The sequence below is a fragment of the Dipodomys spectabilis genome, unplaced genomic scaffold, assembly GCF_019054845.1.
Source record: "Dipodomys spectabilis isolate Male_0828 unplaced genomic scaffold, ASM1905484v1 ptg000266l, whole genome shotgun sequence".
Taxonomy (NCBI): domain Eukaryota; kingdom Metazoa; phylum Chordata; class Mammalia; order Rodentia; family Heteromyidae; genus Dipodomys; species Dipodomys spectabilis.
Window position 1 is genome coordinate 5,771,805 of NW_024870943.1, and position 22,983 is coordinate 5,794,787.

The window sequence follows — 22,983 nt, forward strand, 5'->3', positions numbered from 1 at the left end:
CGTTTCTTGGTTCATTTCCTAGGAGCAAGATGGTAGAGGGCAGGATGGCAGAGGGCAGGACGATGGAAAGCTAGATGGCAGTGCTGGGTGGTAGAGGGCAGGATGATGGAGGGCTGGATGGTAGAGTTCTGGGGGGGGGGAGGTAGAGTGCTGCATGGTAGAGCCCTGGATAGTAGCGGGCAGGATGGTAGAGGGTGGGATGATGGAGGGCTGGGTGGTAGAACACTGGATGATAGAATACTGGTTAGTAGAGGACAGGATGGTGGAGAGTAGGATGATGGAGGGCTGGATGCTAGAGCCCTGGATAGTAGAAAGCAGGATGGTAGAGGGCGGGATGATGGAGGGCTGGGTAGTATTGGGTAGTAGAGGGCAGGATGGTGGAGAGCAAGATGATTGATAGAGCACTGGATAGCAGAGGGCAGGATGGTGGAGGGCGGGATGATAGAGCACTGGATAGCAGAGGGCAGGATGGTGGAGGGTGGGATGATAGAGCACTGGATAGTAGAGGGCAGGATGGTGGAGGGTGGGATGATAGAGCATTGCATAGTAGAGGGCAGGATGGTGGAGGGCGGGATGATAGAGCACTGGATAGCAGAGGGCAGGATGGTGGAGGGCGGGATGATAGAGCACTGGATAGCAGAGGGCAGGATGGTGGAGGGCAGGATGATAGAGCATTGCATAGTAGAGGGCAGGATGGTGGAGGGCAGGATGATAGAGCACTGGATAGCAGAGGGCAGGATGGTGGAGGGCAGGATGATAGAGCACTGGATAGCAGAGGGCAGGATGGTGGAGGGCAGGATGATAGAGCATTGCATAGTAGAGGGCAGGATGGTGGAAGGTGGGATGATAGAGCGCTGGATAGTAGAGGGCAGGATGGTGGAGGGCAGGATGATAGAGCACTGGATAGCAGAGGGCAGGATGGTGGAGGGCGGGATGATAGAGCACTGGATAGTAGAGGGCAGGATGGTGGAGGGCGGGATGATAGAGCACTGGATAGTAGAGGGCAGGATGGTGGAGGGCTGGATGACTGGCCAGAGGTGCTCAGAGTTCCTAACTGGTTCCTGCTCTCCCAGCTTCACAGGGGGTCCTCTGTCCTTTGCCCTCCGTGTTTGTTCCCTTGTATGCTTGCATTTGTGTTTGTTTTTGCAAGAACCTCGCTCTGTAGCCCAGGGGAACCTCAAACTCCCCATCCTCTGCCCTCAGCCTCCTAGGCATCCTTCTTGGCCCTCCCTGGGTGTGCCGGACACTCTCTGGGGCATCTCCTCAGTCACTCCAGGAACCCAACACACCTCGGCTTTTGTGCAACAGAGCGGAGTAGGGTCCTCTCCCCTGACCTCCTCGTCGTCCTCCTCCTCCCCCCTCCCAGGACCCCAACGTCCCCCCATGGCTCCGCTGGCTTTGGTCGGGGTCGCACTCCTCCTCGGGGCTCCCCCGTGCTTGGGAGCCGTCACCCCGACGCCCTCCCTGCCGCCTCCTCCAGCCAATGAGAGCGAGGACAGCCCGGAGGGCTGCCAGGGCTCCTACCGCTGCCAGCCCGGGGTGCTGCTGCCCGTGTGGGAGCCGGACGACCCGTCGGTGGGGGACAAGGCGGCACGGGCCGTGGTGTACTTCGTGGCCATGGCCTACATGTTCCTGGGCGTGTCGATCATCGCCGATCGCTTCATGGCGTCCATCGAGGTGATCACGTCCAAGGAGAAGGAAATCACCATCACCAAAGCCAACGGAGAGACCAGCGTGGGCACGGTGCGCATCTGGAACGAGACCGTGTCCAACCTCACGCTCATGGCCCTGGGCTCCTCGGCCCCCGAGATCCTGCTGTCGGTCATCGAGGTGTGCGGCCACAACTTCCAGGCTGGGGAGCTGGGCCCGGGCACCATCGTGGGCAGCGCCGCCTTCAACATGTTCGTGGTCATCGCCGTGTGCGTGTATGTCATCCCGGCCGGCGAGAGCCGCAAGATCAAGCACCTCAGGGTCTTCTTCGTCACGGCCTCCTGGAGTATCTTCGCCTATGTCTGGCTTTATCTCATCCTCGCTGTCTTTTCCCCTGGTGTGGTGCAGGTGAGTAGGGACGCCCCTTTTCCTGTCTGTCTGTCTGTCAAAATCTGGCTCTCAGCTTGGCGCATTAATTCACTAGATGCACAAGTGAATGTTCCTAGGACCAAGGGCTGGAGTCCCCCCACCCCCCACCTCAGGGTGCTGAAGGCCGCAGGTGGTAGCACCTACTGCTCCATGGTGCTCATGCATCCAGGGTACTTTGGGAACCCTCACAAGTTTGGGTATGGTGGCTCATGTCTGTAATCCCAGCTACATGGGAAGAGGAGATGGGAAGATCATGGTTCAAAGCCAGTTAGGGGGGGGATGGATCTCAAAGCATAAGCCAGGTACTGTGGTGCATGCCTGTGAGCAAAGTCTGAAGTTGGACCCTGGGAAAAAAATTAAAAATATAATAACTTAAAGCAGATGAGTGCCAATGGTTCACGCCTGTCATCCTAGCTTCTCAGGAGGCTCAGATCTGAGGATCCCAGTTCAAAGCCAGCTGGAGCAGGAAAGTCCAGGAGACTCTGAAAAAATTACCAGAACAGCAGGAAGTAGAGCTGTGGCCCAAGTGGTAGAGTGCCAGATTTGAGCAAGAAAAAAAAAAAAAAAAAGCTCAGGGACAGAACACAGGCCCTGAATTCAAGCCCAGGACTGGCAAAAATAAAATAAATACCTAAAAACCTAAAGTACAGCGAGGTGCCAGTGGCTCACACCTGTCATCCTAGCTACTCAAGAGGCTGAGATCTGAGGACTGCAGTTCTTAGCCAGCCTAAGCAAGGAAGGCCATGAGATTTATCTCCAACTAACCACCAGAAAACCAGAAGTGGCGCTGTGGCTCAAGTGGTAGAGTGCTCACCTTGAGCTGAAGAGCTGAGGGACAGTGCCCAGGCCCAGAGTTCAAGCCCCGTGACTGACCAAAAAAAAAAAAAAAAAAGCCAGAAATGGAACTGTGACTCAAGTTTACATTTGCCTAGCAAATGTAAAGCTCTGAGGAACATAGTTCGAACTGAGGGGGGTGAGGAGAGAGGGAGAGGGAGAGGGAGAGAGAGAGAATGCTGGGAATGTAGCTCAGTGGTAGAGTGCTTGCCTAGCATATACAAAGCCCTGGGTTCGATTCCTCAGTACCACATAAACAGAAAAGGCTGGAAGTGGCGCTGTGGTTCAAGTGGTAGAACACTAGCCTTGAGCAAAAGAAGCTCAGGGGCAGTGCCTAGGCCCTGAGTTCAAGCCCCAGGACTGGCAAAAGAAAAAGAAAAAGAAAACTATCTTACATAAGGTATTTCCCGTGCTAACAGGGCCTTTCCATCTGTGTTGTTGGCTTTTTTTTCCTGGTGATACTGTGATTTTGAACTCAGGGACTTATACTTGCTGAGCCGATGCTCTAGCACTGAGTCATGTCTTCGGTCTAGGCTTCTGGATCTGTGCAGTGCACACCAGGTATTGTTACATATTTACCTAGACTTGTGTCTTTTGCATAATTGATTCCCCCATTCTCATAATTCATAGGAGATTAGCATAAACCAGCCAGTGTTTACAGACAGCTGCTAATTGGTTGAGGCCAAAATTTACATAATATATGCACAGGCATGTAGAGAACCATGCCCACATCACACAACACAGGCTCTGCATTTGTTGGCTAGGCAGCCATCGTTTGCATAATTCATTCATTATTCATCACTGGTTTCTGATATCAAGATAATTTATGTGGACTCAGTGTAACTTATATGTCAGTCCAGTCCAGCAGGCATATCAACCCCATGACCACTTTGCATAATTTATTCTAACACAGAGACAAAAATTAAGACCCACGGCAGCATAATTTACACCTACATTCCCACAGCCATTTGCCCGGCATCTTAGCCGCCTTCCTTCACAACATTTGCTTAATTTATCTCCTATAACTCTATTTGCATAATTTATTCATGGGCCTGGCCTCATTCGTTCACACACATGCATAATTTATTTGCGGGTGCCCAGGATTCATTCACACGTGGACGTGATGTATTAATGCCTGTCAGGTTTTGCCAGCTCGTAGACCCTAGGAAGAATGGAAATCGAGAGATATAAAAATGCTTTATAGGTGCTGAATTAAGGCAGAACTCAGGGCTCAGAAACCCCAGGGAGGTGGTTTCTTGAAAGGTGGCTCAACGGTAGAGTGCTTGCCTCACATGCATGAGGCCCTGGGTTGGGGCCTCAGCACCAAATAAACAGAAAAGGCCAGAAGTGGTTCTGTGGCTCAAGTGGTAGAGTGCTAGCCTTGAACGGAAGAGCTGAGGAACAGCGCCCAAGCCTCACAACTGAACAAAAAAGAAAAAAAAGAAAAGAAAAGAAATCACAGGGAGGAAAAGGGGAGACAGTGTCCCAGAAAATACTGAGTTTCCTAGCTGACATGGAGACAATTTCAAAATCAAGCATCATACAGTTCTCTGGTGCTATTAAAGTTAGTTTTGGGCCAGGCCCTGGTGGCTCATGCCTATAATCCCAGCTACTCAGGAGGCAGAGGTAGGAGTATCTTGATTGGAAGCTGGCTTAGACATAAAACACAAGTGCATATCTAAAAAATAACTTAAGTGAAAAGGTACTGGAGTGTGGCTCAAATAATATAGCAACTGTTTTGCAAACAGGAGTCCCTAAATTCAAACCCCAGTACCCTCTCAGAGAGAGAGAGAGAGAGAAGAGAGAGAAATCTAAGAAAATGGTCGCATGCAAGAATTTCCAACACAACACACATAAAACAGAGTTGAGCTCTGCGCTGCAGTGATTCTGAACTGAGTTTGGGGTGTAGGCATGCTGCAGGGCACCCTGAAGGAGACAGAACATGAGACAGCTCTGTGCAGATATGTTTCCAACAACCTGACATTATGGGACCATTACAACCCAGGGCCTCTTTCCTCTCCCCCCCAGTTACCATGGCAGCTCTTTTCGGGGTGTTCCCGCCCTGGGGAGATTCCTGGGGGTCTCAATCTATCCCCATGGCGAGCTGTCCACGTACATACTGCAGCCATGGATATGAAGCTTTGAGAATTGTGTCTTATCCACAGGCTGGAAATGAAGTCTTCATTTCAGTTATGGGGAATGAACAGAGGGCCTCTGGCATGCTAGGCAGATGCTCTACCACTTGAGACACGCACCTTCCTCTTCCCAACAATATTTCTTTGTATTTTGTTTCTGAGACAAGGCCCCCATAACTTTGCCTAAGCTGACCTAGAACTTGAGATACTTCAGACTAGCTGGAACTACAGACAGACACTACCACACCCAGCTCAGGGAATTAAGTCAAGTCTCAAGAGGTTGAAATTTCCCCCCCACCCCTGATTAATGGAGAGCCCCCAGCACTGTGCATAGCAGTGGCTTCAATTAATACAAGGGAGGGTATTTGTGTCACAGCTGGTGCTAAAAGTTCCACCTCTTGTCATAAACCCACCTGGTGGCTTTGTGCACTTTGGCTGTTTCCAGGCCCCCCTCTTTGCCCCTGAGCTGTCACTAAACACAGCAGCAGCAGGAGCTGTGGTGGCTGGATGTTAAAAGCTACTTTCCCAGTCATTTATAAGGAACTCTTGGGGGGAGGGGGGGGAAGTGGGGGGCAGCGGCTCAGACCAACAAGTAAATACACTTCAATTTTCTCTTCTTTGTCTTTAATGAGAAAGGTAACATTTGGGTCTTTTCATTTTCTTTTTTTTTTTTTAACAGTACTAGGGCTTGAGCTCAGGGCCTCAGGCTCGCTAAGCTCTATGTTGAACCACACGTCTAGCCATTTTTGCTTTCTGATGTAGGGTCTCACTTTATGCCTGGATTGGCCTGGACTTCCATCCTCCTGTTGGCTCCTCCTGGTGTCATTGGGGATGACAGGCGTGCACCACTGCACCAGCCACTGCATCTCCCCTGGGATGACAGATGAGCCTCACCACGCCCAGTGATTAATTGAGAAGGAGTCCCACAAACCTTTCTGCCTGGGCTTGGCTTTGAACTGTGAGCTCCAATCTCTCCCTCTCCAGTAGCTGGAATTACAAACTTGAGGCAATGCACCTGGCTTTTTCTTGTGATTTTTTTTTTTTCTGATTGTGAGGCCTGGGCACTGTCCCTAAGCTCTTTGTGCTCAAGGCTACTGCTCTACCATTTGAGCCACAGTGCCACTTCCAGTCTTTAAATGGTTAATTGGAGATAAAAGTCCTCAGGGGGAGCCGGGCGCTGGTGGCTCAAGCCTGTAATCCTAGCTACTCAGGAGGCTGAGATCTGAGGATCGCGGTTCAAAGCCAGCTCGGGCAGAAGAGACCGTGAGACTCATATCTCCAATAAACCATCAGGAAACTGGAAGTGGCGCTGTAGCTCAAGTGGTAGAGCGCTCGCCTTGAGCTGAAGAGCTGAGGGACAGCACCCAGGCCCAGAGTTCAAGCCCCACGACCGACCAAAAAAAAAAAAAAAAAGTCTCAGGGGGACTTTTCTGCCCAGGTTGCCTTTGAACCGAGATCCTCAGATCTCAGCCTCCTGAGTAGCTAGGATTACAGATTACAGGCGTGAGCCACCAGTGAGTGCCAGCTTTGTCCCTGATTTCTTTTTTTTTTTTTGGTCGGTTATGGGGCTTGAACTCTGGGCCTGGGCACTGTCCCTCAGCTCTTCAGCTCAAGACTAGTGCTCTACTGCTTGAGCCACAGCGCCACTTCCGGTTTTCTAGTGGTTTTTATTGGAGATCAGAGTCTCATGGACTTTCCTGCCTGGGCTGGCTTTGAACCGCTGTCCTCAGACCTCAGCCCCCTGAGTAGTTAGTATTACGGGCGTGAGCCACCGGCACCCGGCTGTCCCTGATTTTTTGTTCAGTTGTTTGGTTAGCTGGTTTGGGAAGTATGAGAGCTTGAAATCAGGACCTTGCTTTTGCTAAGTAGGCACTTTACCACTTGACAGTCATGTGTGATTTTTGATGTATAAAAAGTGGATGGAGGAGCTGGGATGGTGGCTCAGTGGTAGAGTACTTGCCTTGCATGCATGAGGCCCTCAGTTTGATTCCTCAGCACCACATAAGCAGAAAAAGCCCAAAGTAGGGCTGAGGCTCGAGTGGTAGAACACTAGTCTACAGCTGAAGAGCTGAGGGACAGCCCCCAGGCCCAGAGTTCAGGCCCCACAACCGGAAAAAAAAAAATGGATGGATGGATGGGCACTGGTGGCTCATGCCTGTAATCCTAGCTACTCAGAAGGCTGAGATCTGAGGATCACGGTTCAAAGCCAGACCTGGTAGGAAAGTCTGTGAAACTCTTATCTCGAATAAAACACCAGAAAACCAGAAGGAGCACTGTGGCTCAAGTTGTAGAGCAGTAGCCTTGAGCTGAAGAGCTCAGGAACAGCGCCCAGGCCCAGAGTTCAAGCCCCATGACCGACTGAAAAAAAAATGTGGATGGATGTATGATGGCTAGGCGGATGATGAGTGGATGGATGATGATGGATGAATGGATGATGAATCATGGATGAATGGACGATAGATGGCGCATGGATGATGGACAGACGATGATGGCTGGCTGGAGGATGGATGTTGAATGATGGATGGATGGATGAGGGATGACAGATGACCCCCACTCTGTGCTGACCCTCCTGCTGATCCAATCCCACGCTGCACTCACCCTGCACTGAACACGTTCTCACTCAGACCCTATTCACCCCACGATGGCCCCGCCCCACTTTGGCCACTCTCTGATCTGACCACGCCCTGACAGTCCCACCTGCTTTGACCATGCCTGTGCCGGCCACACCCCCGCCCGCCCTGCCACGTCTCACGCCGGCCCCGCCCAGTTTGACCACGCCCCTCTCCAGCCCCGCCCCATTCCGACCATGCCCCATCTCCAGCCCCACCCCGTTTTGACCACACCTCTCCAGCTCCACCCCGTTTTGACCACGCCCCCTCAACAGCTCCGCCCCGTTTTGACCACACCCCTCTCCGGCCCCGCCCCGCAGGTGTGGGAGGCGCTGCTGACGCTGGTCTTCTTCCCCGTGTGCGTGGTGTTCGCCTGGATGGCGGACAAGCGGCTGCTCTTCTACAAGTACGTGTACAAGCGCTACCGCACCGACCCGCGGCGCGGCGTCATCATTGGAGCAGAGGGCGACCCGCCCAAGGACATCGAGCTGGACGGCGGCCTGGAGGCTCCAGGAACGCCGGGGACGCCGGGCCCGGGCGACGGGGACGCAGGGCGGCGCGAGGCGGCGCAGATCCTGAAGGCGCTGCGGCGGCGCCACCCGGACAAGGAGCCCGCGGCGCTGCTGGGCGCCGCCCGCTATTACGCGCTGCTGCGGCAGCAGAAGAGCCGCGCCTTCTACCGCGTGCAGGCCACGCGCCTGCTCACCGGCGCGGGCAACGTGCTGCGGCGCCACGCGGCCGATGCCGCCCGCGCGCCGGGGCCGGCCGACGGCATGGACGACGACGAGGACGATGGCGCCAGCCGCATCTTCTTCGAGCCGGGCCTCTACCACTGCCTGGAGAACTGTGGCTCAGTGCTGCTCTCGGTGGCCTGCCAGGGCGGCGAGGGCAACAGCACTTTCTACGTGGACTACCGCACGGAGGACGGCTCGGCCAAGGCCGGCTCAGACTACGAGTACAGGTGAGGGGCGTGGCCCGACCGCGCGTGGGCGGGGCGATGGATGGGGCCTGAGGCCGAGGGCGTGTCCCAAGCGGGAGTGGGCGTGGCCTGGGCAGGGCCTGACAGGGCGAGGGGCAGGGCCTCCGCCTTGGAGTGCAAATGGAGAATGGGAAGTCCTGGGAAGGGGCCCAAAGGGGCAGGGGCTGCAGGTTGTCTGTTCCATCCTGAAGTCAACACTGAGAGTCAAGTCTAACATCTGAGGTGCTGAACCACACCCCGTCTGTCCCTGACTGGGAGGCTGTCATCCATTGTGTCCAGTTTTGGAACAGATGTCTTGTGGAGATCCAGCCTTCCCACGTCCAGCCTTTTTTCGTGTGTGTGTGTGTGTGTGTGTGTGTGTGTGTGTGTGTGTGTGTGTGTGTGTGTGTGTTGGTTCTGGGGCTTGAACTCAGGGCCTGAGCACTGTCCCTGAGCTTTGTTGCTCAAGGGTAGCTCTTGACCACAGGTCCACTTCTGGATTTTTGCTAGTTAAGTGGAGATAAAAGTCTCACAGACGGTTCCTTCCCCAACTGGCTTGGATCTGTGCCTCTTGAGTAGCTGGGACTACAGGCGGGAGCCACCAGCACCAGGCTTACACACACACACACACACTATAGATCCTAGGTTTGGCCTCAAACTCTAAGATCCTCCTGCTCCCAACCTGGGCGTGTACAACCACGCCCAGCCCTCTACTCAATTTTTTATTTTGAAAATTTTTACACCTACAGAGGTGTGATGAATTCACTTTGATGAGTCCTCATGTAACCCTCACCCAGACTCACCCGCTGTGCATTTGGCCCTGTTTGCTTTCAGTCTATGCAACATGTAATAGCGTATCTGTAACATCTTGCGAATGTGAGTTACCGACCCCTCACCCTGCGTGTTCCTGGGTATTAGCATGGTTTCCCACGAGTCACGGGACCACACTCAGAAAAGTTAGCTGAGTGGGTGTCACCCAGTCAGTGTCCTGTCCCTGTCTGCACTTCCCATGTCCTGTGGCATACCTGGCTGTGTTCTGCAGATGCCCTGGACACTACTGTGTCCCCACCATATGGCACAGGTGCTCGAGTAGTGTTTGTTGAGTGAATCAAGGATGCCGAGTTAAGGACTGTGGGCTTTCTCTTCAGGGCGCCTGAGGAGTTTTTATCAGATCCTCAAATCCCCACTGCTCCAAGTGTGGCCTGGGCACCAGGCTCACAGGCCCCAAAGCTGAGGAGAAATGCTGAATCTTGAAACACCAGAGGCTTTTGAACCCGAATCCCTGGAGAGCACTCCAGGCAGGCTCCCTTTAAACTTAGGGACTTTGCACGTGCTGTTTGTCCCTTCTGCTTAGAGCTTGCCTGTCCTGTGCCTCCATCCGCATTAAGTCTGCTCCTTTAGGAAGTCCACCCTGATTTCACACCCATCTTTATCGGTTTGATGCCCACCCTCGTAATCCGCCCTTGGGAAGGAGTTGCTTTATCTCCTCTGTCGTCCTCCTCCTCCGTGCAGCCCCTGCCCTGATCCCCCAAGCCAGTCACCTGCCATTGACGGGCCCTCCCTCCCTCCTGCCCTCCCTCCCTCTCTCCCTCCTTTCCTTTGTCCCCACTGGTGCAGCGAGGGCACGCTGGTGTTCAAGCCGGGCGAGACGCAGAAGGAGCTGCGCATCGGCATCATCGACGACGACATCTTCGAGGAAGACGAGCACTTTTTCGTGCGACTGCTGAACCTGCGCGTGGGCGATGCGCAGGGCATGTTCGAGCCCGACGGCGGCGGACGGCCCAAGGGGCGGCTGGTGTCGCCGCTGTTGGCCACCGTCACCATCCTGGACGACGACCACGCGGGCATCTTCTCCTTCCAGGACCGCCTGCTGCACGTGAGCGAGTGCATGGGCACCGTGGACGTGCGCGTGGTGCGCAGCTCGGGCGCGCGCGGCACCGTGCGGCTCCCCTACCGCACGGTGGACGGCACGGCGCGCGGCGGCGGCGTGCACTATGAGGACGCGTGCGGAGAGCTCGAGTTCGGCGATGATGAGACCATGTGAGCACATGGCCCCCAGCGGCCCGGGGGCGGGGCTGGCGAAAGGGGCGGGGCTCGAGGAGAGGCCAAGGATCCTGAGTGGACAACGCATGGGGCGGAGCTAGAGGGGGCGTGGCCTTGGAAACGGAGAGAGGCTGGGAGAGGCCAAGGATTCTTAGTGGATGGCGTCTGGGGCGGAGCTAGAGAGAGGGGCGTGGCCTCAGAAACAGAGGGAGGCTGGGAGAGGCCAAGGATTCTGCTGAGTGGACAGTGCCTGGGGCGTGGCCTGAGGAACAGGTGTCTGAGTGGGAGGGACCTGGGGATCACAGCATGGCTGACAGGAGTCCTGGCAAGTTTTGAGATTGAGCAGGGTCTGGGAAGTGGAGGTTGGGAATAGACAGAGCCTGTGAATGCTAGATAGATGGTTTTGTGTGGCCTTAAGAGTGGCCTTGGACCAGGCACAGAAATGGTGCTTGGCTGAGTGGAGTTGGGATCTGGAGCCCGCAGGGTCTTCAGAGTGGGTCCTAGCAGAAGGAAGGGAGGTTGGCTGGGCTGAGGGGTCAGCACTGGAGACAAGGCGTGGCCTTGCAAATGGATGGTGTCCGGTGAGGCCAGAGAAATGGAGCTTTGGCTGAGCAGGGGGCGGGGTCTGTGGAATGGGTGGGGCGCGCTGGGCTGGGTTGGGTGGTGGGCGTGGCCTTGGCACTGGGTCGGGTCTCCCCCGGGGCCCCAGAGAGACGTGGGGAAGAGTGGTTGAGGTCCCTGTCTGTGAATGATGGAAGTCTGGGATGGGACCAGCAGAAGTGGGCTGGGCCCGGGGCAACGGGCGTGGCTTGAGGGTGGGGCTGGTGAGAAGAGGCGGAGCTCGTGGAAGACCCAGGCTGTACGTGGAGGAAGGGGTTGGGGCGGGGGGGGGGGGGGGGGAGGGGGGGACTGGATCCACACGCGGACATAGATGTCAGCCTTGGTCCCCCGCTGTGCTCAGGCCCGGCCCCGCAGCCCTTCCCCCGCCAGGCGCACGCGCCTCGCCGCCCCGCTCCCTGCCGCCCCCGCAGCCCAGCTGTCGACTCCTCCCGGCCGCCCACGCGCCTCCCACCGGAGCCCCTCCGCGCTCCTGCCTCTCCCGGTCCTCCCGGCCTCCGCCTGGCTTCCCGGGCTGCTTCCCTCCGGGTCCCTCCATCTCAGTTCCTCTCTGCCCCCCGTGTCTAGCGCCCTGACTTTTGTGATATTTCAGGCCGTCTCCACCGCTCTCCCCCCACCCCCCGCGCCCCCCACTTCCTATCTGGCTGAATCCCTGTCTGGGGAGCTTGAATTGGCAGCTACTGGTGGTGTTGGGAGGAAACTGTCTTGACTTCATCTCTTATAACCGAGAGGCTGCAGGCATCCGGTCCCTCCTGTAATCCAACCTGTGTCTCTCTTGTTGCTGTAATCCCACGGGGCCCTCTCCTCCTTCAACAAGGCTTCCCCAGTCTGGGACACCCTCTGTCCCCAGCCCCCGCCCGAAGCTTCCAGCTGTGACTTCAGGAGACACAGGGAACAGGAGGCTAATTAGCGTTTAGGGAAACACTTCCTTCCTCCAACGGGCAGGCGTTAATTAGAAGCGCTCTGGAGCAGGCTGGAGGAGAGGCCTGGGTAGGATCAACACAGAGGAGGAGCCAGACAGAGAATAAGAGGGACAGAGACGGACAACAGGGAAGAGAGTCAGGCCCCGGGACAGTCTGTACTGCACCGAAGGGAGAATTGGGGTCAGTGAGAGATGAGGGGAGGCAGGATAAGAAAGTCAGAGCTGTGGAGCTTGGTGGCTCACGCCTGTAATCCTAGCTACTCAGGAGGCTGAGATCTGAGGATTACAGTTCAAAGCCAACTGGGGCAGGAAAGGCCATGAGACTCTTATCTCCAAGTAACCACTTAAAAAAGGAAATGGAGCTGTGGCTCCAAGTGGTAAAGCACTAGCCTTGAGTAAAGAGAGCTCAGGGACAGTGCCAGGTCCCAAGTTCAAGCCCCATGACAAAACCAAATAAAGTCCGAGGTCAGAGGTTGAGGGGGTGAAGGGCCAGTGAGTGGAGTTTCTGAGGAGCAAGGAGAGAATGGCCAGCTGGAAAGAAAGACTGCTTCTTTCGATCTCAGAAAGGCCAAATCTCTCTTCCTGTCCTCCAGCGGCTTAGGTCTCTCTCCTTCTGGATCAACTGAATGCTTGCTTTCTTCCTTCCAGGCTACCGGCTGACGTGTCACTGTGTCAGTCACAGGGTGGCAGTTGCCTGTCCCCCAGAGTGGCAGGGACACATGTGTCACCATGCCAGTATGTCACTGTGTCTGTGAGGCGTGCCTTGGGAGACCTCCGCTCACTCAGTTTCAGCACCACGAACAGCTCCCAGCCCACTCCCAAGGTCCTCCGCCCTTTCTTCCCACCCACAGGAAAATTTAAATACCTAGCAAGCTGGAGCGTGGAGATGGGCTGTTTGTCCCCACGTGACCCGTTTATGTGCGGGTCTTGGCCCAGCCATGCTGTCATTCGTGCTTTATTTCATCCCTTGGGCCCTGAATAACAAAGACAAGGAGACACTACAGCTAAAGGAGGAGAGAAATTGAGTCAGAGAGGGTCAGAGACAGTAAAAGAGAACCAGGAAGAAGCTGAGATAAGCAGAGATTGACAGGCAAAAGTGAATCGAAGGTGCAGAAATGGAGATTGAAAAGAATAAACAGCAGGGCGCTGGTGGCCCACACCTGTAATTCTAGTTACTCGGGAGGCTGAGATCTGAGGATCACAGTTCAAAGCCAGCCTGAGCAGGACTCATCTCTAGTTAAACATCAGAAAACTGGGAGTGGTGCTGTGGCTCAAATGGTAGAGCACTAGCCTTGAGCTGAAGAGCTCAGGGACAGTGCCCAGGCCCAGCGTTCAAGCCTCACAACCGACAAAAGAAAAAAGAAAAGAAAGATAAAGACATCAAGAAGCATTAAGAAGCCAGGTTCCGAGGGTCATGCCTGTAATCCTAGCTACGTAAGATGACATCTGGGAGATTGCAATTTAAAGCCAGCATGAGCAGAAAAATCCACCTCTAGTTAACGAGAGAAATGCCAGACTGGACATGTATCTCAAGTGATAGAACACCAGCCAAGTGAGCAAGTTGTGCAAGCTCAAGGACCTGAGTTCAACCCCCAGTACCATCAAAAAAAAAAAAGCATAAAGAAGCTAGGGTATGCTGGCACCTGCTTATAATCCCAGCTATTTGGGAAGGAGAGGCAGGAAGACAGTAAGTTTGAGGCCAGCTCCAGGCAAAGTTAGTAAGACCCTACGGCAGAATCAAAATGCCAACCAAAGGGGCGGGGTGGGCGTTGCTCAAGCGGTAGAACATTTGTCTAGCAAGGACCTGGGCTCAACTCCAGCCCTGCAAAGAAAGACATAAAGAGGCAAGACATGAGGAGGTAGGAAGGTGCGTGGCCCCCAGCTGGGCTCCGCAGGTTGGCAGTGGGGGTGTTGAGCATCTGGTCCCCGAGGAGGAGCATCTGCTCCTCGGTGGGGAGAGGCTGCGGGGGTGCGAGCGCGGTGGCAGGGCGGTGTGATTGGCGGGGGCGGTGTGATTGGCAGCAGCTTCCTCCACTGGGTGGCACGGGGGCGGGGCCTGCCTGTGGCAGGGGGTGGGGGGCGGCGCCGGGGCTGCGTGATGGTTCCAGCTCCTGACAGTTGCTAGTGGCAGATCCCGGGACAGTCTGGGGTGCTGAGTCCAGGTGACTCTGGGCAGTAGGTAAGTTGTGTGCCTGGATCAGGGAACAGGTAAGTCGTCCCGTCTCCCCGCCACACCCTGGAAACGGAGGTACAGGAGGGCAAAGTCAAGTTGCCCTCCGATAATATCTCGGGATGGAGGGCAGGAAGCTGGAGGCTTTCTGTACTGAATTTACGTGTTTACTACATGGTAGGCCGTGTTATGGTGGGGGGGGGGGAGGACAGCAAAAGATTAGAGATGAACTTACCTGGTGGAAGTTTGAGTGTTAAAGTGAGTTAGCAGGAAAACAACAAAAGCAAATATATGAATGGGCCTGTTAGATTACAACTTGATATGCAGGCCAGGTGTGGTCATGCACACCTGTAATCCCAGTCTACTCAGGAGACCGGAGTATCGAGGTCTGAGGCCAGCTGTGCATAAAGATGTGAGACCCTATATGAAAAAAAAACAACAATAAAAGCAAAATGAAGCTAGGAATGTACAGGCCTTGCCTAGCAAGCTCAAGGCCCTGAGTTCAAACCTACCTCAGTACCAAATAAGAAAAACAGAAACAAAAAACTAAGACTGGTTCAGAAAAAAAGCCTAGGGCTGGGTCAGTGGGGTGGATTTCAGTCTTAAGAGGGTGGGAAGCCACTTCATTGAGATGAGGAAGTCGGAATGGAGACCTGGTGGACCTGGAGAAGCATGCCTGATGGAAGCAAGCACCAGGCAGAGGGAAGAGCAAGTGCAAAGGCCCTGAGGCCTGAGCAGGCAGGAAGAGCTCAGAGACCAGAAAGGTCTGGATTGTGGAGGAATCTCATAGAACATTCTAATACTTTGGTTTTTCTGTTAAGTAAGACAGGTCCCGTGCAAATGTCCTGAGCAACTGCGTTTGTGACAAGCAGACCCTCTACCTCTGGAGTAATTGAAGGCTGGGGTCGAGGAGTTGCCCTGGCAACCAGACAGCCAATAGGAGCGTTGTCTGGCAGTTCTAGGGTGTGGCTTTAGGTTAGCATCCTTCCTCCCCTCCCCCCTTCCAGGAAAACACTGCAGGTGAAGATAGTGGACGATGAAGAATATGAGAAAAAGGACAATTTCTTCATTGAGCTGGGCCAGCCCCAGTGGCTCAAGCGAGGGATTTCAGGTGAGGAGTGCCGGGTGGGCTGCAGGAGAATGGGGTCCCGGGGTTGGGGGACCCTAGGGGCTCAGGCGTAGCCACTCAAGCTCGTGAGCGTGAGCCTTGCCGAGATCTGACCTCACTGTGTCCCTGTCTCTGTCTCTCCCCAGCTCTGCTCCTCAATCAAGGTGAGTGGGGTCACCTCGGCAGTGAGTGGGGGGACCCCCTGGAGGGGGGCTGGGGGGCCGCCCAGAGTTGAGTTGGGGGCCAGGGGGAGGTGAGCGAGAGGAAGGTTGAGGCTGGGAGAGGGCTGATATGGTGTATCAGTTGGGGTTCTGGTTAGGGGTGTAGTCATGTTGGGGTGTTGGGTCTGGGACCTGAGGGGGGCTAGAAGGGAAACAGGGGATGCTGAGGGGACTGGGGACCTGAGGTCTGTCTTCCGGTGGGGTCTGCGCTGCAGTTCAGGTAGAGGCTGTGTTCTAGACTTGTGATGGGATGAGAATTGAGTTCCACTGACATCAAGGCTGAGTTTGGGGTTTGAGGTGACTATAAAGTTTGAGGGGGGGGCAGGGTCAGATGTTGGGGGTGACAGTTCATTCTAAGATGAGTGGTTTGGCCATGGGGACAGGATAGCCCTGTCACAACTGGAGCTGGCCATCAGGGCCAGGCTGCGCCACAAGCCGCTGGATAGACAGATGGACAGACATACCTGCAAATCCCCAGCGCTCAATGCAAAGTTGCTTCTTTTTTCCCCCTCATCTTTTTCTTTGGTGTTTTTGAGGCAGGATCTTACTACATATTCCAGGCTGGCATGGAAATTTATGGTGATCCTGCCTTGGTCTTCTGTGTTCCGGGGTTATAGGTGTGCAGTTCAGCACATAGCCAGAGTGGTTTTATTTATTTATTTATGTTTTTATTTGTGTCGGTCATGCAGCTTGAACTCTGGGTCTGGGTGCTGTCCCTCAGCGCTTCAGCTCAAGGCGAGTGCTCTACCACTTGAGCCACAGCACCACTTCCAGTTTTCTGGTGGTTCATTGAAGATAAGAGTCTCATGGACTTTCCTGCAGAGACTGGCTTTGAACCGTGATCCTCAGATCTCAGCCACCTGAGTAGCTAGGATGACAGGAGTGAGCCACTGGCACCCGCTCCAGAGTAGCTTTTTGAATGTTCCTGCTTGTGGGTGGCTCTCTCCTGCCACATGGCCAATCCATCTTGTGACTCCACCTTGCTGTCTAGCGTTGGTATTGTTTCTGGGCCCTCTGCTTGCAGCCTGGTGAGCAAGACCTCCTCTGAGGTTCTGGAGGGTCAACTGTCCATCACTTATGCCTGCACTCTACTGGCTGTAACTCAGACTGGTGGCCACGCCCAGATGCAAGGAACTCTGGGAAATGTAGTCCAGCTCTTTGCCCAGGAAGCTGGTTGGAGTGAACCCATAGCTGAGTTCTCTTATAGCCAGGGTATCAGAGGCAGGAGTTGACTGAAGTCTGGGGGGCAGGTGTAGTGCTGGAATTGGGGGCAGGACCAGGGCCAAGGTTGAAGTAGAATTATGTTCGGAGTGGAGGTGGTGCCGGGCTTAGAGTAAAGAATGAAGAATCTTTGGGAAGGAAAACAATCTCCAGGCCAGGATGTGGGTGGATCTAGAGCCAGGATTTGTGACAGATCCTCCTCCTTCCTTGTCTCAGACACGTGCCAGGAAGGTTCCAGAACTTGAACATAGAGACAGACCTCTTTTCCCAAGAATGGGAATGGGAATGACAACGCTGGTGGCAATAACCTAGGAAATAACACTCACTGGAGATATGAAAATTAAGGCCCAGAGAGGCCAAGGCCCTGCCTAAGGTCACACAGCCATCTGTATTTGAACTCCCAAACAGAACTTCATGGGTCTCAGGGTTGTCAGAGAGATGGAAGTTCTGGTCATCATTTATTTGGGAGCGGGGGCGGGGGGGGGGGGAGGTGTCAACCAATAAAGTGTCCCAGAGGAGAACAACTAGCTTTTCTCCATCAAAAGGAACAGGGAGTAAAGGTATCACAGGCCCAGTTAGGCAGGCCCCCTGGCAGTCCAACTCCCATCCTTCATGCTTCAGGAGATGGGGACAGGAAGCTGACAGCTGAGGAGGAGGAGGCACGCAGGATAGCAGAGATGGGCAAGCCAGTACTTGGGGAAAACTGCAGGCTGGAGGTCATTATCGAGGAGTCCTATGACTTTAAGGTAATTTTTGGAGGGTGGGGGTGGGGCTCACTTCATGGCTACTTCCCCGGGGAAAGCTTGGGAAGGGAGGAGCCACAATGATTTCCAGGAAGCCTTGTCCAAGGCCAGCATCAGCACCATGGACAGTGCATGCCCTTTCTCCCTCTCCCCCCTCCCCCACTGGCTGGGGAGGGGAGGGGCCCCCTGCGCGTGGCTGTGAGTCCCGGACCCCCTCGTTGAGCCGCCCTGGGGGTGCTCATGGTGTGCTGGCCTCATCCCCAGAACACGGTAGATAAACTCATCAAGAAGACCAACTTGGCCTTGGTGATCGGCACCCACTCATGGAGGGAGCAGTTTCTAGAGGCAATTACGGTGAGCGCAGGTAAGTGGGACTGGAGGGGGGCGGGAAGAGACAGAGAGGTGGGGAAGGGGAAAAGGAGAGAAGAGAGACTGCTCTGGGCAAGAGGAGGGCAGGGCCTGGAAAGATGGGCTCCTCTGTTGTCATGGAAACAGTTACCCAGACACCCCAGGCTCGCCATCCCAGCAGCTTAGGTTCCCCACCTCCTTGCACCTCCTGCAGACCCGCAGTGCCCCTGTGTGGCCAAAGAAAAGATGACACATTGGGGCCAGCAAATTCCATCCTGGGGACTCACACTAGCCCTCTGGGATACAGACCCCAGGAACGGGGGGGTCCATGCTAGAAGAGAGACTGCTAGAGAGAGGACATCCAGAAAGGCCTCGGAGGTCAGGGTACCTTCTGGGACAGGATACCCCGTTCACTGCGGAGAGGAAGCTTGCCTCTGGGATCCAAAGAAGCCAGGTGTCTTCCCAGTGGGAAATTACCAGGTATCCCAGGCCTAGAGGCGCCCCCTGCCGGCCTGCTGAAGGAGTGTCCCCTGTATCCACCTATTTCTGAGGGATCTCCTGGGCCAGCCCCATGAGGGAGAGAGGGGACAGAAGTGACCTAGACTGACATGGCCCTCTTCTGTGGAATCACCAGTACAAGACAGAGTTTGAAGTCAGGGCCTCGCTCTGGCTTGTTGACTGCTGTTCCACCACTTGAGTCATACCTCCAGCCTGGATTTTTGATGGCTGTTTTTGGAAATGGAGTCTTGCAGACTTTTGTGCCTGAGCTTTTGAACTCTGATCCTCTGGAGTGGCTGATCCAGAGTGGCTGTGATTCTAAGTGTGACCCACCGATGCCCGGTGGCAAATGCCTCATTTGAAGCACAAAAGAGGCAAAAGGACTAGGCTAGAAGCCAGCAGAGTTTGAGTTGGAGGACACTAGGTAGCCATGGAAGACTTTGGAGCAGGGCAGAGAAAAGCTCTGATGGAGACAAAGACTCCAGCCCTCTCCTCCCCGAAATGTGGCTTTCCCAGAATTCCCTGAGGGTAGCCGCAGCCATGTCCCCAGATAAAAATATCCACTCTCCCAGAATTCCTTGCAGCTAACATTGGTAAATAAGTGCTTTCCCAGAGTCCCTTGCAACAGCAGCCTTCTCACCCAGCGTGGCAATGAGAGGGAAACACAGGGCATCCGTGGCTTCTCTGACCTCCGCCAGGTCACACTGGTTTGGTTAGAGGTGAGCTCAGCAGAAAAGTCAACCACCAGCGGCTGAATGCACATTGAAGTTGATTTTTCATTCACAAAGGCAGTGCATTGGTTCTCAGGTCAGTAAACACCATGAAACAGTCCGGTGCCCCTTTGCTTTGCCTCCCTAATTCCCGACATTGCCCTTGTGGCTATAAAATGACTGCTGCCCCTCCAGGTGTGAAGTCTTTATTTCAAGGAAGGAAGAGGAAACAAGCAAACAGGAAGAGGCAATGGGTCTGTTTTGAGTTTCCAATTTGAGTTTCTAGTTTGAGGTGGTAGCCTAGACGTCATGTTTCCAGATGGAGCCATGGGGAACCAAGAAACCACAAAAACCACCGGGCTAAACATTTACACATCCAAGCTTTGATTTCTTTCTCAAGCCAAGTGGCTTAGTAAGCTCAGAAAGTGGAAGAGGGCCCTCACTGAGGAACCCCTGCCTGCTTGGCCAGGAGGCGGCCTCTACAAAGCAGCTCTGTGACTGGGTGGCTTTGCAGGTGGGCTTAGCCCTTTGTAAGTGGGCTCCATTTGTTTGGTAGACATGGTTTTGCTGGTGGGCATGACAGGTGAGGCCCCCGAGTAGGCGTGGTTTGTGGTGGGTGTGGTTTGTGCATAGTTAGGGCCAGCCACATTTCTTAGCATCCTTCCACATGCAATGCTTTGTGCATAAGTGAGCTCACGGGTTCCCTTCATCATCTCTTACTTATCAGCCAAGGATGAGGTCACCAGCATTTGTGCTTTCACTTCATAAAAGTCACTGCAGGCCCAAGCAGGTCAGATTAGATCACAATGGATGACAATTTCTCAGGATAAAGGAATCACTCACATAGGCCAAAACATGATACACTGTTCCCACATCAGGAAAATTAGGACTTTAAAGAAATCCTGTGTGTGTGTCTGTGTGTCTGTCTGTCTGTCTGTGTCTGTGTCTGTATGTGTGTATGTATTATTACCATACTGGGTGAGATGGCCACTGTTGCAAGGGACTGTGGGAAAGCACATATTTAGCATTGCTAGCTGCAGGGAACTCTGGGAGAGTGGATATTTTTATCGGGGGACATAGCCATTGGTAGCCTCAAGGGGTTCTGGGAAGGTGACTAATTTTAGCTGGGTGTTCGTCTTTTGCTGTGGGAGTTCTGGGAGAGCAAGAACAGTTACTTAGTATGTGGCAAACATTAACCACAGTGAATCTGATGACTCAATATTTCTAGCTGTGGACATGGCTTTCAATAGCTGTAGAAGCTTCTGGTAAAAGAGCTATTTTTAGCCAAACAGGCCAGACAGGGATCCCTGGAAGCTAGATATTTTTAGCAAGGTGTTAAAGGCCTCTTTGCACCTCAAGGTATTTTGGAAAAGTAAATATATTTACCTGAGATCAACACTCTCTAGCCGCAAGGGATTCTGGGAAGGTGGGTTTAGCTGCCCACACAGCCACACCTAGCTGCAAGGGACTCCAGGAAAGCAATTGGCTTGGTGAGTCTCAACTACAATGGGGCCTCTGTAGGCCACAGAGGAGACACAGCATGTGCCCCAGCTGGGTCATTTGCCCACAGGGGACGAGGAAGAAGAAGAGGATGGGTCTCGGGAGGAGCGGCTGCCATCCTGCTTTGACTACGTGATGCACTTCCTGACGGTGTTCTGGAAGGTGCTGTTTGCCTGTGTGCCCCCTACCGAGTACTGCCACGGCTGGGCCTGCTTTGGCGTCTGCATCCTGGTCATCGGCCTGCTCACAGCCCTCATTGGGGATCTCGCCTCCCACTTTGGCTGTACTGTGGGCCTTAAGGACTCTGTCAACGCTGTGGTCTTCGTGGCCCTGGGCACCTCTATTCCTGGTAACACCTCAGGGTTGATGCTCAGTGGGGCAGGGTGTCAGAGAAGCCTGGCAGGAGCAGCAGAAGGGAAAGGTTTCATAGAAGAAAGGTGGGAGCTGGGTGTGGTGGCACCTGCCTGTAATTTCACCTACTTGGGAGGCAGGGGTTGGAGGATCAAGATATGGAGGCCATCCCAGGTAAAGTTTTCTGGACCTTGTCTCAAAAACAAAATATGAAGAAGCTAGCCAGGTGCCATTAGCTCACACCTGTCATCCTAGCTACTCAGGAAGCTGAGATTTGAGGATCACGGTTCAAAGCCAGCCCACGTAGGAAAGTCCGTGAGATTCTTATCTCCAATTAACCACCAGAAAACCAGGAGTGGGCTGTGGCTCAAGTGGTAGAGCACTAAACCTTCAGTTGAAGAGCTGAGGGACAGTGCCCAGGCCCGGAGTTCAAGTCCCATGACTGACCAAAAAAAAAAAAAGTTGGGCATTAGTGGTGTATGCCTGTAATCCTAGCCCCTCAGGAGGCTGAGATCTGAGATTGCAGTTCGAAGGGGCCCATAGCTCTAATTTCTAGAAAGCAGGCTGTGGGTCCTCCAAACACAGACCATGGGCTAGAAGAGAGCCAACGTTGGAAAACAGGCGGTGGGGTGGTACTGAGTGTGGGGGGGGGGGCGTGTCCCCTAGGAGATACAGGAAGTATGTAGTGGTGCTCACTAGTGCAGACAGCTGTGAAGAGCAGGCCCACTGGTCCCCAGTGGAGTAAGTCCAAGGATGGTGGTGGACTTTGTCTCTGGGGCCTGGGGTCAGGGCCTAGAGTCCCCACTGGAAATCAGGGTGCGCTCCAGGCACACGGTCCCCACCCCACCCCCGACCCGCGTGTCCTGTTCCCACAGACACATTCGCCAGCAAGGTGGCGGCGCTGCAGGACCAGTGCGCAGACGCGTCCATCGGCAACGTGACCGGCTCCAACGCGGTGAACGTGTTCCTGGGGCTGGGCGTGGCCTGGTCGGTGGCCGCCGTGTACTGGGCGGTGCAGGGCCAGCCGTTCGAGGTGCGCACCGGCACCCTGGCCTTCTCCGTCACCCTCTTCACCGTCTTCGCCTTCGTGGGCATCGCCGTGCTCTTGTACCGACGCCGGCCGCACATCGGGGGCGAGTTGGGTGGCCCGCGGGGACCCAAGCTGGCCACCACCGCGCTCTTCCTGGGCCTCTGGTTCCTCTACATCCTCTTCGCCAGCCTCGAGGCTTACTGCCACATCAGGGGCTTCTGAGCCTCCCACCCCGTCCTCCCTCGCGCAGGGGACTCGGCTGCACCTGCTCTCGGACCCTGGGCTCCTCTAGACTCAGCCTGGGCCCTGGGACTCAGCTCCTTCATCCTCCAGAAACTTGGCCTCCTGGGGTGGGGGGGTGGGTAGGGTGGGATGGGGGAGAGCAAGCTTCTTGTCCCACCACCCTCCCTCCCCCCCTCTTCCCAGAGCTATCCAGCCCATCCCCTGAGAAAATCCCCCAAGAACATTCTACAGCTCTCTCCAGGGGACTCCTGGAGGGAGGAGCCAGCGCAGGGTGGCATTGATCCTCACCCTACCCGCCCCCAACCCTCAGGGAACCCCAGTCAGCCCTGGGGGAAGGGCGAGGGGGGGTGCAGTGCAGGCTGCAGACCTCCCCCGGCCTGGAAGGAGGGAAGAAGTTTGGGAGTCTGTCCCCAGGCTCAGCTGGAGGAGGCAGGTTTTGAACCCACAACTTATCACATTCCAGCGCCCCCTTCGTGTCCCCCCTACCTCTGAGGGCCCCCACCACGCCTTGGAGGAAGGAGCCTGCGGGTGTATATAGTGTGTTTGGGGAGGGGGGACATGGGAGGGTGCATGTCTTTGGGAAGGGAGGGTAACACACTTTGGGGGAGGGAGCTGGGGATCAAAGCGGGGGGGTCCACCCGG

General features: G+C 54.8%; 1 protein-coding gene across 2 annotated transcripts; it reads left to right on the forward strand.

The window, feature by feature from the left end:
• Positions 1–1,383: 1,383 nt before the first annotated feature.
• Slc8a2 (solute carrier family 8 member A2) lies at positions 1,384–22,320 on the forward strand. 2 transcript variants are annotated; one of them, XM_042700502.1, is made up of 9 exons: positions 1,384–2,058; positions 7,978–8,618; positions 10,233–10,655; positions 15,376–15,479; positions 15,623–15,640; positions 17,540–17,664; positions 17,926–18,025; positions 20,788–21,066; positions 21,944–22,320. In XM_042700502.1, the coding sequence occupies exons 1-9, from the start codon at positions 1,384–1,386 to the stop codon at positions 22,318–22,320; spliced, it is 2,742 nt and encodes a 913-aa protein (XP_042556436.1). The 2 variants fall into 2 exon arrangements, with proteins under 2 accessions (XP_042556436.1, XP_042556435.1); XM_042700501.1 differs by lacking the exon at positions 15,623–15,640.
• The last annotated feature ends 663 nt before the right edge of the window (positions 22,321–22,983 follow it).

What these genes read in the sequence shown, in the direction of transcription:
- Slc8a2 (XM_042700502.1), top strand. Translation starts at nt 1,384, where the DNA reads ATGGCTCCGCTGGCTTTGGTCGGGGTCGCACTCCTCCTCGGGGCTCCC. An exon ending in AGGAGTCCTATGACTTTAAG is followed by an intron (nt 17,665 to 17,925) that starts GTAATTTTTGGA and finishes CCTCATCCCCAG; the next exon opens with AACACGGTAGATAAACTCAT. An exon ending in GGCAATTACGGTGAGCGCAG is followed by an intron (nt 18,026 to 20,787) that starts GTAAGTGGGACT and finishes ATTTGCCCACAG; the next exon opens with GGGACGAGGAAGAAGAAGAG.